The 14,237-nt window shown below is 35.8% G+C and overlaps 1 protein-coding gene across 1 annotated transcript in view; it reads left to right on the forward strand.

Annotated features, from left to right (window-relative positions):
- Positions 1–14,237, forward strand: part of agmo (alkylglycerol monooxygenase) — a 41,568-nt gene that overhangs the window by 4,603 nt on the left and 22,728 nt on the right. The window contains exons 2-3 of the mRNA XM_060888371.1: positions 2,459–2,589; positions 3,396–3,547. Of these exons, the coding sequence (XP_060744354.1) occupies positions 2,459–2,589; positions 3,396–3,547 (283 nt within the window). The remainder of the gene's footprint in view (positions 1–2,458; positions 2,590–3,395; positions 3,548–14,237) is intronic.

Genomic DNA, 14,237 nt, shown 5'->3' on the forward strand with positions numbered 1-14,237 from the left:
TACTGTAAGAAAACAGTAAGAACAATATAGGCTGTATCTGCTGTACCTTACTGTGTGTGTGTGTGTGTGTGTCTGCGTGTGTAAGTGCATATGTCTCACATTCCACACCTCGAAGGGGGACCTGACACGTCTTTCTGAGTTGAGCCAGTTCCTTCTCAGCACAGCTAACTGTACAGCGTTATAAACAAAGATGTGGAACGTACTATTCACTGAAGTGAATATAAACTGAAGTGGGTGTGGCATAAGAGACCTTTAGTCTTACCCAGATACCATGTGACTCTTTTTAAAAAGCTTTCCACAAACAAACACACCCTACATCCAGTTTCTATTTATATGGATAGATATCGATTATCTGTCTATTCCTCCTATTCTATGTCTTTAGTAAATATTATCTGTTGAGCCCCAATAATGGATTTGAATTAATTTACCTTCCTACAGGAATAAGAAACAAGAAAAGAGAGTGTTGTTTCAAATACAGGACTGTTCCTTAGAAATGAGTACTCACTGATTCTTTAATGACACTAGGCTCCAAAAGTCTAAATCCACTGTTATTCTAGGGAAACAGCTCAGAACATTGACATCAAAACATCAGGGGTGTGATGACGGCTTGGAAAATATCTAAAAATCAGCTGCAATGTCATTCTCAATTCCAATACTCACTCTGAAATTAATGAGGCACTCCATAACTACAGTAGTTGTGTGTCAACAGTTACACAAGAACAAAAGCTCTGACAAACTACTCATCATTATCATTAAGCCTCACAGACAAGGAAAGTGACTACTGGGTTACACTAATAACTGATTGAGTATTAGAGAGTAGTGAAAAAGATTGGCTTTATTTATAAGCATGTGTGCGTGTGTGTGTGAGTGTGTGTGTGTGTATAAAGGTATATACTGAGATTTTCAGACCTAAGGATTAGTGAGGGACATAAAAGCAATGCTTGGATATTTCTTTTCACAGTATGGAGTGTCTCCAAAAGTAAAACATTATTATTAATTTTACTTATTTATTTATTTATTTATTATTTTATATTTTTCTCTTGCATGATGTCCAACTAGGCCATTATTTATATTTTTGCAGATATAACATTTCAGTTGAAATTTCATGCTCTTCACAGTTTAAAGCAATTACCTAATCAAATTTATATAACAGTAATAGTGTTATAGTAATAGTATATTAATATAAATAATTCTATTTACTGTACACGTTCTTTGGTAACTTCCACCAAAGCGATACCGTCTATATTGTGCTCTGTTGCAAGTTTGTTTAGCTTTCTTTGCTTATCTGAGCTTCTTGTTCCAGTTGAGTTCCTTGTACCTTGTTCCAGCTAATTTCCAACTTTTGGTTGAAAATTAGCAGTGTAAACCTGTATCCATTTTAGCTTATTTAACAGGTAGATACTTTCATTGTTGCTTGATTAATATACATAAATTAGACAAGAAAACATCTACCACATAAATATATGTGGATGGTAAAGCGTGTTAATGTGTTGAAGCATTGTGAGATTGAATGAGCTGTAACATGAAAAGATGTCGTGCTCAGAGGAAACATGTGTTAGCACTTTCCAGATTAATAGCGGTTGTGCAACAAAGGAAAACTAGCCAGTGGACAGGAATGGACAAAGACTATACTGGGAGATTCATTCATTCATTCATCTTCTACTGCTTATCTGAACTACCTCGGGTCACGGGGAGCCTGTGCCTATCTCAGGCATCATCAGGCATCAAGGCAGGATACACCCTGTACGGAGTGCCACCCCATCGCAGGGCACACACACACACACAGACACACACACACACACACTCTCATTCACTCACGCAATCACACACTACAAACAATTTTCCAGAGATGCCAATCAACCTACCATGCATGTCTTTGGACCGGGGGAGGAAACCGGAGTACCCGGAGGAAACCCCCGAGGCATGCGGAGAACATGCAAACTCCACACACACAAGGTGGAGGAGGGAATCGAACCCCCAACCCTGGAGGTGTGAGGCAAACATGCTAACCACTAAGCCACCGTGAGTTATACTGAGGGATAATGAGCTAAAAATAAAAAATAAAGAATTAGCACACAGATGTATGAATTATTGGTGTTCACTTTTGTTAATACTGCTTGCAATTATGAAATATGAACATAAATATTGGGTCTGCTTATGCTTTAATTTACCCCATAAGCCTGTAAGATTAAAAATCTTTTTTGTGCTAATATTTTGATTTAAGGCACATTTTATTTTTTTAAATGTCACTATTCAATTCAATTTTATTTGTATAGCATTTATAATTTTTTAACAATGGGCATTGTCACAAAGCAGCTTCAAATCTTCAACTCATTACTTCAATGTATTAACCTAAAACTTCAGCTTATTACTCTTACAGTTGGAATATCTTAGAGAGAAGATCTCTTTAGAATAGCAAACCATTAAAATGACAATTCCTGATGGTTGTGTTGTTTAGGCCACTCCATTCTTTGTTGGAATGATCTTGTTGGAGGTTTTGCTGGGCTGGCTGAAGACTGGGAACATTCCTATCCAAATTAATGATGGGACCACATCTCTGTCAGCAGGCATGATGTCCCAAATGCCCCAGTGAGTTAGTCACATTGCTTTAGCTTTGATTTTATGCTCTGTATTACTCAGTGAGTGATTTTTCTATTTAATGATGAAATTCTTTAATGATAATAAAAAACTTTATTTATAAATCATGTTTCATTCATGTATTCATGCACTGTATATTGAGTAAGCCTATTTAATGGTGTAAGTAATGTAATTGATTTCAGTGGATACAATTTAAAAAAATGAAGTGAAAATATAGAAACAAAAATATGCACAAGAAAATAAAACTACTGTAGGATTAAACTCAGAAGAGTTAAAGTAAAAATCTAAAAAATAAAGCACAAATCAAATACAGTACAATACATGTATTTGTGTAATAAAAGTAAAACTAAATAAATAATTATACTATGAAATGAACAATTTTCAGACAAAAAAAAACTGTGAGGTTTTATGCTTTTTTATACCAACAAATACAGTTTAAAGTGAGACAATTAAACTTCCCAGAAGAAATGTATTAGATTCCCTAAGATGCTTAGAAGATGTAGTTTCCTGCTGTTTCCTGCTTTTTATAGTAGTTTTTGTTTTAAGCATCAAACATTTAATTCGATTTTTCTTTATTAAAAAAACATGAATAAGGCAATTTTTAGATAATGAAATAAAAATAAATTGAAATTCTAATTGATAGATCAGAAGAAGTATTTTACATTACAAGTGTAAGAGCTTGATCAATGCATGGCAGTGATAACATGGTGTCTGTATTTTTTATTGTAAACACTATAAATGTTGAAAACTTCTTAGCAACTAATCTTTGTGTCAATTGTATATTGTGTTATTCTCAGGCTCTTTGTGAGAAGTTTGGAGGTTTCCAGTTACATATATATTTGGAACAACTTCCACATATTGGAGTTACCTTGGGACTCAGCTTGGACTTGGTGGCTAGCGTTCCTAGGTGTGGACTTCGGATACTACTGGCTTCATCGATGTAGTCATGGTACGTCATGCAAATAAAAGCCATACGTTTATAGGTAAAGCCAGAGGATTATATTTGTCTCATTTGCAAATTAAATAAAGTACATATTAAAGTGCACTCATATGCAGCTTATTGTGTTGGGGCTCATATATAATATAGAAGGTTCTAACAGTCTCTTCTTATGCTTTATTTAGACACACTGAAATTTTTAAAATTTTGAAAGTCTTAAAATTTTGAAAGTCTTAAAATTAGTATTACATGTAAATTATATATCTGCAAATGTTGTGCAATGTCAAGTACAAAATGTACTTGAAGCATTTCTGTCCTTTAGACTTTGTAGTATGTTCAAGGATTCACGTTTATATTACATGTATATGATCCTTTTCTGATTGTTCCTTAAAAGAATTATTCACTGGAACGAATGGCAAAATTTCATACTCAAGAAAATAAAAAGCCTATGTGAAATAATAAAAAAAAAGTAGCTATAGTATGTCATACTACAGAACAATTAGAGGAACTAAGTCCAGGAAATGACTTCAGGAACGTTAAGGCATGGTAAGGATATTAGGTGTTAGCCTTTACAAATCCATGCAAACCATTGTCTATAAATCCGTCACTTCAAAACTCATCTATAGATCTATTTTTATCGCTACAATGTTTTTTGGACATTTCCTTGAAGCAAATGTGATCTAGTCTTAACGGTATGCTTAAGCGGAAAACACTCCTTTAAGTCGCCAGCAAAACAGGCAGGCAGCTGCATTCCTGAGCCAATACTGCTGCCCATTACAACATTTCTGTTAAAGATAAATATAACCATTATGTCAAAGGCAAGCTTACCGGCCTCATTTCTTACCGCTGTAGCTAATAGTGGTCATTGGTCTTTCTTGCGAGGGTTAAGTGCATGTTTATGTAACCTCAATTTAGGCTAGTTCGCATTTAATTCGAATAGCACACCAGTACATTATTAAAATCATGTCTCTCCAGACGTCACTGAGATGGAGTGGAGTGATGAGGTGCTTGTGGTTGTCATGTTATGTTTTCCATTGTCCAGAGTGCATGATGGTAAATTAGGAAATGCCATTTATATCAGCGGTCTCCTGTCTCCAATTTGTACAATTTTTGAAGTTGAAGGAAATTATTTGTCTGGCTTTCCTGTTCCATCATCATTCTTGAATATCACAGGATTGGACATGACTTCTACTAAAGACATAAAGGCCTTTTATCTGTTTAATATCAGTGCAGTGGATTATTTATAGACTATTGACTATAGTGTAAGTGCATTAAAGCCACATGTTCACAATAATGCAGATGCAGATGGGAGGTTACTGTATATGATGAAGTGTATGATAAACTCCACTTATTACCCGAATGCTTTCTTATTAAGAAAAACATTGCACTAGTGTAATATTGATTCAGGGAAAGGGAGCATTATTTTGTGAATGGTCGGGGTGTAATTTTAAGCCGCCAATTCAATAGACACAAGCGTATGCCAAGTTTGCTAAAATCGAATCCTGTGAGTGTAGCGTTGCCATTTTCTGACTTTGACACAAATGGCTTCAAACTGGTTTTCATACTCAATTTAGCTTCCAGTGGAGCATGGGAATATTTATCTAAAATCCTTTTCTTTTTGCACATGCAGGCAATAAATCTTTATTTTGAGCAAAGCAACAGACAAAAGGCAAAAATATGACTATCATAAAACCACCCAGACCCCAATTAGTGCCATTGTGAAATATGAAGACTTATTTTATTTATTTTAATGGGAATTTCATTTTTTCCCCTTCATGTAAAACACTTAAAAGTGGCCCTTATTTGTTTGGAAATGGAAAAGAAGTAAGGCAGTGCTTTTAAGTGAAACCCTTTCTTTTCTGATGCCATCAGTATTGAGAAGACATTACTGTAATATGAGAAATAGTCTAGGTTTAAAGTCAAGCTCAGTATGTCCTACATCCTTTCTGAAAATCAGTTCAAAATGATAGAATATTGTTTAGGTGAGAACTGTGTACTGTTTTACATAATGGGTCGAGGGTTCAGCTCTCTGTATATAAAGTGTAGATTATAAAGAATCCATTTTATTCTATTTTATATAGAAAAAAACTGTAATTAATGTAGGGATCTTGTAATCAGTGATGAGGTTGTGTAATATAGCCAGACCAAAGTGGGTTATACCTTTAATACCCCAGCAAGTTGCCAAAGATTACAACATATATAGTTATATTTTATTTTGCAAAATGTTAGCTCTTGTTATCACATAAGTTATAGAAGCTTTAAACATTTTTGCTTCATTTAGAAATCAGTAAAACAAATTCATGTTACTGAGAAACTGCAAAAAACCTTTGAAGACTTTCCAGAGTCTGAAACGTCTTTCAGACGTCTTTCCTTTTGACTCTTACAAATCACTGAAACTGTAGAAACCTCCAAAATAAATAAATAAATAAACAAATCTTTACAATTTAACAATTACACACATTTTAATGTACTGCATCTTTTATACAGGCTTCTGTTTAAGTAGTTACTACATTAAAGATATTCTATAGTAACATATTCAAATGAGTGCATTAACGCTGCTGTTACAGAAAATTAATCAACACCATCTGACTAATCAGAATCGAGAATTCCACAGCACTGGTATAAACATATTGTATAAACAATATTAATATAAAAGTCAATGATCAGTCAAAATGTCAGTATGTTTGTTGCATTTTCTATTTGTAGCTTTGGAATATATGACAAGTCAATAAGTCATCTGCCTTATTTTCCATCTGTTACATGATTTTCCAACTGCTCTCGGTGTATGTTCCAAATGTTCCAGTTATTGGTGCTTTCTTTGTCGTCTTCCTCTGGAGCAGATCTGAGTCGTACACTGCAGCTGCATGTGTGTCTGACCCCTACACACTCTCCGGTCTGACCACACACTGCTAGTCTTGAGCAATATGCAGGACAAACATGGTTTATAGCTCTGCCTGGAATCTTGTCAATGCTTTGTTGCATTTGAGGGTTGATTTGGTGCTTTGTTTTTTGTCTAATTTCAGAATAAGAACCAATTTAAAAATGCTGTCAGAAAGTCTCAGGGCCCCTAACCTGTATGGCATTTATTCTGGATTTGGTCAGGAAGAATTCAAATGGAGTTAAGTATGACTTGATTGTAGCCGTGCTGTTTCTGGTTGTTTTCTCTCTTATGCACCCTGACATGGACCAGCTCTGCTTTTTTCCTGCTTCTATATCCAGAAAGTTCTCTGGAGACCTCGGCATGACAACCTGTCCACAAGCAGCTGTGAAAAGGAAAGCCATTGTAGTCTCTTTCATTTCAATAGTGTAGATAATCAGAGAAAATAATAGTGGAGGAGAAAGGAGAAAATACTTCTATGCAGGTTCTACATAGACACTGTTCTTATGTCTTCTTCAAGGCTTACTGAAAATCAGTAGATGGTTTGTAGGACCAACCAAGGTTTACATTCATCTTAAATTGGCAATCTTTGAACCAAAGTTAATGGTTTGTGTATTAGTATATGTGTCTTGTCACCATACCATGATTTGGTTAAACACCCCAAAATGCCCTTTCCAATGTCCAGGGGCATTGTCATGCTGTGCACAAACTGTGGGCCACAAAAACAGGATTTACATAGTCTGCATTTGAAGAACTCTGGGGTCCAGCAGAGAGCCCTGACCTCAACCCCACTATTCACCATTAGGATGAACTAAAACTCTAAGCCTATGTCATTTTTTCTTTTCTGACATCAGTGCCCAAACTCTTGTGTTTGAATGTGGGGTACAAATCCCCATAGCCACACTCCAAAACTAGTGCAATGCCTTCCTGAAGAATGGACGCTTTAATAGCAGCAAAGCAGCAACAAGTCAATATTAATGCCCATGGTTTTGGAATGGAATGTTCAATACTCAGGGGACACATACTTTTGTCTGTATAGACAATGTGCAGGGCAATTTAATGTGCAGGGCAATTTACTATATAATAACAGTGTATTTACAAGAGTTATATAAGAGTTATGTAAAAGAGTTATGTTGTATATTATTCACACATAATTCTTTATCTGTAGTATTTCTTATTACATGCCTTATTTGCATTTGTTATATAATTTGTTACACATATGAGCTGAAGCTTTTTTCTTATTTTAAAAAAAGCACACTTGCTTTCTTATCAGGTTGTTACTCATAAGTACTTATAGGTTAATTTTACTATCAGAGAGCATCATTCTGTTATTAACCCACAATGATTACATCACAATGTCCAATGTTCATTAACATTTGACTGTTCAGCTAAGAGATGGTGTTTAAACACTCTTTATCTAACAAACAAAATGTTTTACAAATTCTTTTACAAATACCGGAAATGTTTGATTAAAATCTTGCTCCAAAAGATAACACTCTGTACTTTTGAGTGTGTGGAGATTTTCCCTAGCTGACACGGTGGTGACAGCGATCCGTTAGCGACTGCAGACAGCAGCAATCACTAGGACAAACAGATCACGTCAGTGGCACAGTGGGGCGTCCCGGAGGCCAGCAGGTCTGGATGTTATTGTTTTTAGAAGGAATCCTTGCGGTAGAAGGTGGCGGGGGTTAACCCTAGGTGACAGGGGCTTCATAAATCTTCTGTCGCCACTGGAAGTCCCCATGCACTCAGGTTGGAGGGCGTACAAAAGAATTGAGCCGGTCAGGATGTGGAGTCTGGGCTTTAGACAAGTAAGGTGTACCTCTGGGACACTGAAATAATATCAACAATCAGCCACTATGCTGCATGAATTTCAGTGTGTGTGTACAGTATGTATCTGTGTGAAACCTAGGCCAGTACAGTCTATGGGATGTATCTTGCTGTGTTGGAGGTTTTCTCTGGAGACATTGCTGATAATTCTGCTGGAGGTTCACATGTAAATCTACAGTTATTTTTAATCAGAGATCTTGGTGATGTTGTCCAGATCCCTACCTCGGTGTTTGCTTCATAACCTGGCTAGGTTATGTGATAGAGAATGCTTTTTATTTTTTATTTCTATATACAGCTGACTAGAAGCTATAATTTGACCAAATTTGCATACATTTCAAAGAAAGATCTTTCCCTAAGTGGCAGTCTGTGGGGTTTAGTCACCTTTTGCTCATCACTGTTAACATGGAGAATAATCATCAGGAAAAATGACCTAGGATTTCACCGAAAGTTGTATGAACTTGACCTTTCTCTGCATGGATGATCATAATGTAGATGTAACGAGCTGCTGCTCAACCAGTTTGAGTAAATTAATCTGTGCAGAGCTGATTGGCATGTGGTGGCAAAATTTTTGCAAATATCAACATGCTTTGATGGTTATTCAGATTCTGAGTAGTTTGATGAGCCAGTATATAAAACGATATGTAATACAGTAAAAGAATACTGGAATAAACAATTACGTCCAAGCAACTTCGGTTCCTGGACCCCTAAATAATTTGGGAAAAGATAATGTAAGGAAAATATATTGAGTATTATTATTAGGTCTACAGCTGCAGAAATTAAGGTTATTTAAACTTCACCGTATGACTCAGGATATCAGGAGCATCTTCTGATCATGAGGCTTGATATTTTTTGTATGGAAAGCAAAATATTAGTATTAGTATTAAATTGTTTGTTCTATTTGCTGGTGGTTGAGCAGCAGGTTTTGATTCCTGGGCAGGGAACCATCCCAACCACTGAGGGGTTAACTCTCAGTGCCGGCCATAAGCAAGGATAAAATAGGAAGAGTGCGTCAGGAAGGGAAACCGGTGATGAAAAAACCTGTGCCACACTCAGATATGTAGATCGGATGATCTGCTGTGGTGACCCAGAACAGGGAGCAGCCAAAGGATGACAACAACAACACCATGAAATGTTCTTCCTAATAATACATATTTTGAGGTCATTTTTGCAAATGTTTTGCAAAAAGACGACAGCGGCTATTTATTTCATATTCAATTGGCATAGCTGCTTGGAAAAAAAAAATTAAAATCTCAACACACTTTTCAGTTTATGGCTTGGAAAATATTAAATTTGAAAGATACTTGATCCTGCTCCATAGTTGAAGTATGTGTAAGAAACATGATAACCAACTCCTTGTCCTTCTCAGTATTGTATTTTTAGTCATAAGCAAGCTTTCAGCAATTTCACTGACAGCTCCTGCCTAGGACACAGGATATCACTGTAGTGCACATGAAGCCTGAAGGCTACCAATTGAAACTACTTAAAATAATCCCGCAACACAAATCTCTGTAGGTAGGTCCTTTACCTTATTGTGTGTATGCTGGCAGTTTGAAATTTATCACACCTTTAAAATCTTCCTCAACTTCCAGAGGGTTCGTCTTGTAAGTGGAGACAGTGTGAAGTATTGCGGTGACAGCCGAGGGATTGGCTGGCCCGCCCGCCTGTTTGTGTTGGCATTTCTTATTAGCACTCGGCCTGTCCTCTCCAGCTTGCCTTTCACAGCCCATTGGCAGTGTGAGTGACGTGGCATGCAGTCTCTTGCCACTCTGCAGCAAAGCGCCTCATTTAGTGCACCACTGCTGTGTAGGGTGGCGCTGTGGCAGACATGCTGGTGGTTTCTCACTGAAATCTCTCAGCGGGTGTTCTTTATGTGAAACAGAACAAATGGTCATGAAGAAATGGCAGGTTTTGGCTTTGTTTGTAAACCCTAAATGTTCTTCTTATGCAGACATGGAGGCTAGTAATAAACTTGATGGTATGTTCACTGGTCTATCTGAATTATAATTATAGCAATAGTTTTATTTGTTTGTTTATTTGTTTATACAAAAATCTATCAAAATTGCAATAATTCTTTATTTATTCTTTTTTTCTCTCCATTTATAGTTACATTTAATGTTGGGGAATGGTATAAACAGGTGTTAATTCACTAGCCTGGAAGGAAAATTTTTTAATGTTTGTCATGTTTCCCATGTGGAATACATTTTCTGATAATGGGGCTCCTTACATAAATGTTAAATAAATGTCTGCTTACAGAAAGCTTCACAGTTTCATCGACTATCATTTTTTGTTTCTTTGCTAATTAACATGTTTTTAATTTGTTTATAATTAGGCTTAGTTTAAGTGGAGCTGAGACACGTTCCTGTGTCTCAGCTGTTACTACAGAGATGATATTGTATTAGAGCTAGTGCATTAATATAAGCCTATAGTTTAAACTATTGTAGGAGCTCCTCTTATAGAAAATTAATCTACACCTTTCAACCACAGTTGAGAATTCACTTCAACAGAACTGTGTTATAAGTATGTACATCACAGGACACCGAAGATGATTTGTTCATTTGTATTCTATCAGTGTACCGGGTCTAGATTTGATTGGACTAAAATAGAAGAAAATGCATATATATACAGTATGTAAATAAATCTTATTCTTGTTATATATTTGTTAATGACTGTATTTTACTTGAGCATTAATTACATATTACTTGAAAGTACACTTGTGAGTTTTCACCCAATCATACAGTCTGAGCGATTGAGGAAGTTTCATCCAAGAAAAAACAAAGTGAGCAATTCTGTTTAAAATGAGAGATTAAAGCTGTCCTGGAATCAGTTAAACTGGCACTTAGGAAAACCCTATAAATAATTTCATGTGTAGGTAATGTTATAAGACCTAAATAATTAATATATTCTATATATATTCTACTTAATATATATGGAGAGATTATTATAGGGAATGCAAAGCAAACAAACTGCTAAAAGCTAGCTTTAACGGTACTGTAAATGAGACAAAAGTCGTATAATATATAATAAATTATATAATTTGATAAAGCACAATAAAACACACTTTTAATCTTAAAACTTTACTGGGTAGATAGAAAAGTGTGACTATTGTGTACAAAAGGTTTGCTGAGCAATGAAAAGTAATAATAATGAAGCTTAGTCTTTTGCCTACAGTATCTGACTGAATACAGGATTCACAGTAATTCTCAGACTGAAGAGAAGAGAATCACACTGGAACGGTTTGGATGAGTTTATTATAGGCTTCTAGTAACATTGTGTAGAAAATGACAGAAGATTTCTCCTCTTCTATAATCTTTCTCTCTTCTGAGTCACAATTTCAAGATATACAGGCTTTAATGGCTTTCATCAGGATGCATTCACCTTTGATCCTTTGCATTTTAACATCAAACTTAAAAGGCACATGTTACATAAGCCTTAAATTAAGCATAATTAAGGGAACAGCACTGATGAGTCAGCACGTTTCATTCAGTACGCCATTAGTAGTGCACAGGAATGGTAATGTTTGCAGTTTCAGCCCATAAAACAGACCTGGCATCTTTAGCACCATTAGCTAAGCTATTTATACAATATGGGGAACTGCTTTAATGTTAGCAGATAAGTAGTTAGCTCAGCTAATGTTACCTCTTTAGCTTTCCTTTACACCAAAACAGGTTTAACTGTGGCAGCCATACAAATTTTCTGTTACACAGTAAATTGAAGATTACTATTTAATTTACAATCTGTGTACAAGTTCTAGACTTTAATGTATGTATGGAAGTAAATTTATTTAAGTTCACATCCATATTCTTGAATGTTAATGAAATATTGGCTTGGTTGTTTACATGGAAGTAAATTCTAAGCTTCCTAAAACAATTCCGAAAACAGTAAGTAGCTCTCATTTCAACTATCATGTGAAGTTAATGTGTTGATGATTTTTCTAAAAAAAAAAAAAAAAAAAACATTCAAAGCTGTGAAGCTTTCAATTACTGTACATTCAATTACAGAGAAACAATCTTTCCAGGCAGACTTGGTTTAAGATAGGTTTAGAGCAAATGTATTTTTTTTTTTCCTTTATTTTTGGGTAGCTATTTTGCTAGGGGCTTGTTTTTTATTGCAAAATATAGTGTACTGTTGCTATAGTTACCATGCAATCCAATAATATAACTGTAGTGATAAAAGATATGATTGAATGTTTAAAAGTTTTTTTTTTTTTAGTAGACACGTTTGATAGCATGCTAACTAATATTATATCTATATATCGGGTTAATCGGTAGTCAAGGATGTTGTATTTTGTAACACAGTGGACAAGTTAGGTAGCTAAAATGGCAACATTATATTTTGTAAGTTAACAGAAACTTAGTGGTACTGTATATCATATTGTGTGAAATGTGTATTAGGGTATGCTAGTCAGCTTTGTTATATGTGTTTAATCTAGCAGCCAAATTTAAAGCTACCCTTTTGTAAACTAGCACATAATTAAAGCTAATTGGCTAGTTTGGAATTGGTATTGACATCATTTGCTAAAAAATAATGTACATTTCTAATATGAACTATATAATAATATGTGCAAATAATCTCTATCTTATAAATAAAACACACCAGTTTTGTGAGATTTGTGATGATAGAGTAAATTATACCCATGTGCACTTTTCAAGTTACACTTGAAAAAATAAAAAAAACACAATAAAAAAATTCAAGCTCTGGCAAACTTTATATGTGCAAATCCAAGTATTTTTTATTGCAAAATATCACTTTGCACTTTCTGTGACTAGATTTGTATAGGTCCATTTAGAAAGTCATGCAGTGCTATGCAGCTTACGTGCTATGCGCTCACAGACATAGAGAAAAGAGACAGAGTAAATGTGCAGGCCTCAGTGCTCAGTTTTGGTGGGAAGCGCTTTTTTGTGGGATGGGTTCTCATCATTAAAGCGCTTCCCATCTGAATACAGACTGCCAAACTATGCAGTGTCCAGCCGAGCCCCGCTCATAAGGACACGGATTGCAACGAGGCCTAGCTGTACACACTTCCTACCAGTGACAACCCGGCATCAATCTTCTTCTCTTCCACCCTGTGAGGGGAAACAGAGGACTCGAACACTATCAAACAATGGCTGGATTATTTGCCAGTGTGTACTTTTGTGATAGCACATTCATCTGACACATGACAGAAGCAGGAGGTGGAACGTATAATGTAATGGCTTTTGATTAGTCTGTCACTTTGTTAATGACTTGGCATGCTAGATGAGTGCAGCGAATATTCGTCAACATGACTAGGACCAGGTGTAATGATCATTCGGCATTTTAGAAGGAAATCAGTGCAATCAATCAAAACAGTCAACGCTGAAGACGGCGCCAAAATTTTCACCAGCTGTTTCTTTCAAATCCACATTTCCCTTCCATATCATTTTAGAGAAACACACAGACACAAACATATGATCTTAACTTGAAGCGCCACATGTAGCCTTGACTAGAGGCCTGGTGGCTCAGCATCAGTGGCCTGATGAGATTTTCTGAATGGAAACTGCGCTGCTTTCCCCAGAGCTCATGCACTCCGGCTGCTCGTCTTGGCTTCATCCAGGTGATTTTGACATCTTGGCTCAGTGCCGCTGGCTGCTGGAGGGCAGAAAGAGAGGAGAGAGTTATTCTTACGCCCTCACAACTTTATGTTTTTTCAGCTGGACTGCAGGGAACTTTACCGGCTCACCTTTTCGACTGAGCTTGTATTAACTCTGTTAATACTGAAGGTGATATTTAAAACGTGTTAGACATTAACAGTGTCACATATGTTTTAATATTTTAGATTTTGTGTGCATTGTTAGTGAATCGTGTTGGTAAAAAGCGTTAATCTCTAATGTAGCACAATGTTGTGTTTTAAATAGAAAACAAGTGGAGAATGTAAAATGTCTAAATTGAAAACTACCTTGAACACTAGGGCTTGTAAACTAGGTTTATGTCACGTTTTAATTACAGGCATTACTTGTTTTTGTAATTGCCAAAATC

This window comes from Tachysurus vachellii, chromosome 15, assembly GCF_030014155.1.
Source record: "Tachysurus vachellii isolate PV-2020 chromosome 15, HZAU_Pvac_v1, whole genome shotgun sequence".
NCBI lineage: Eukaryota > Metazoa > Chordata > Actinopteri > Siluriformes > Bagridae > Tachysurus > Tachysurus vachellii.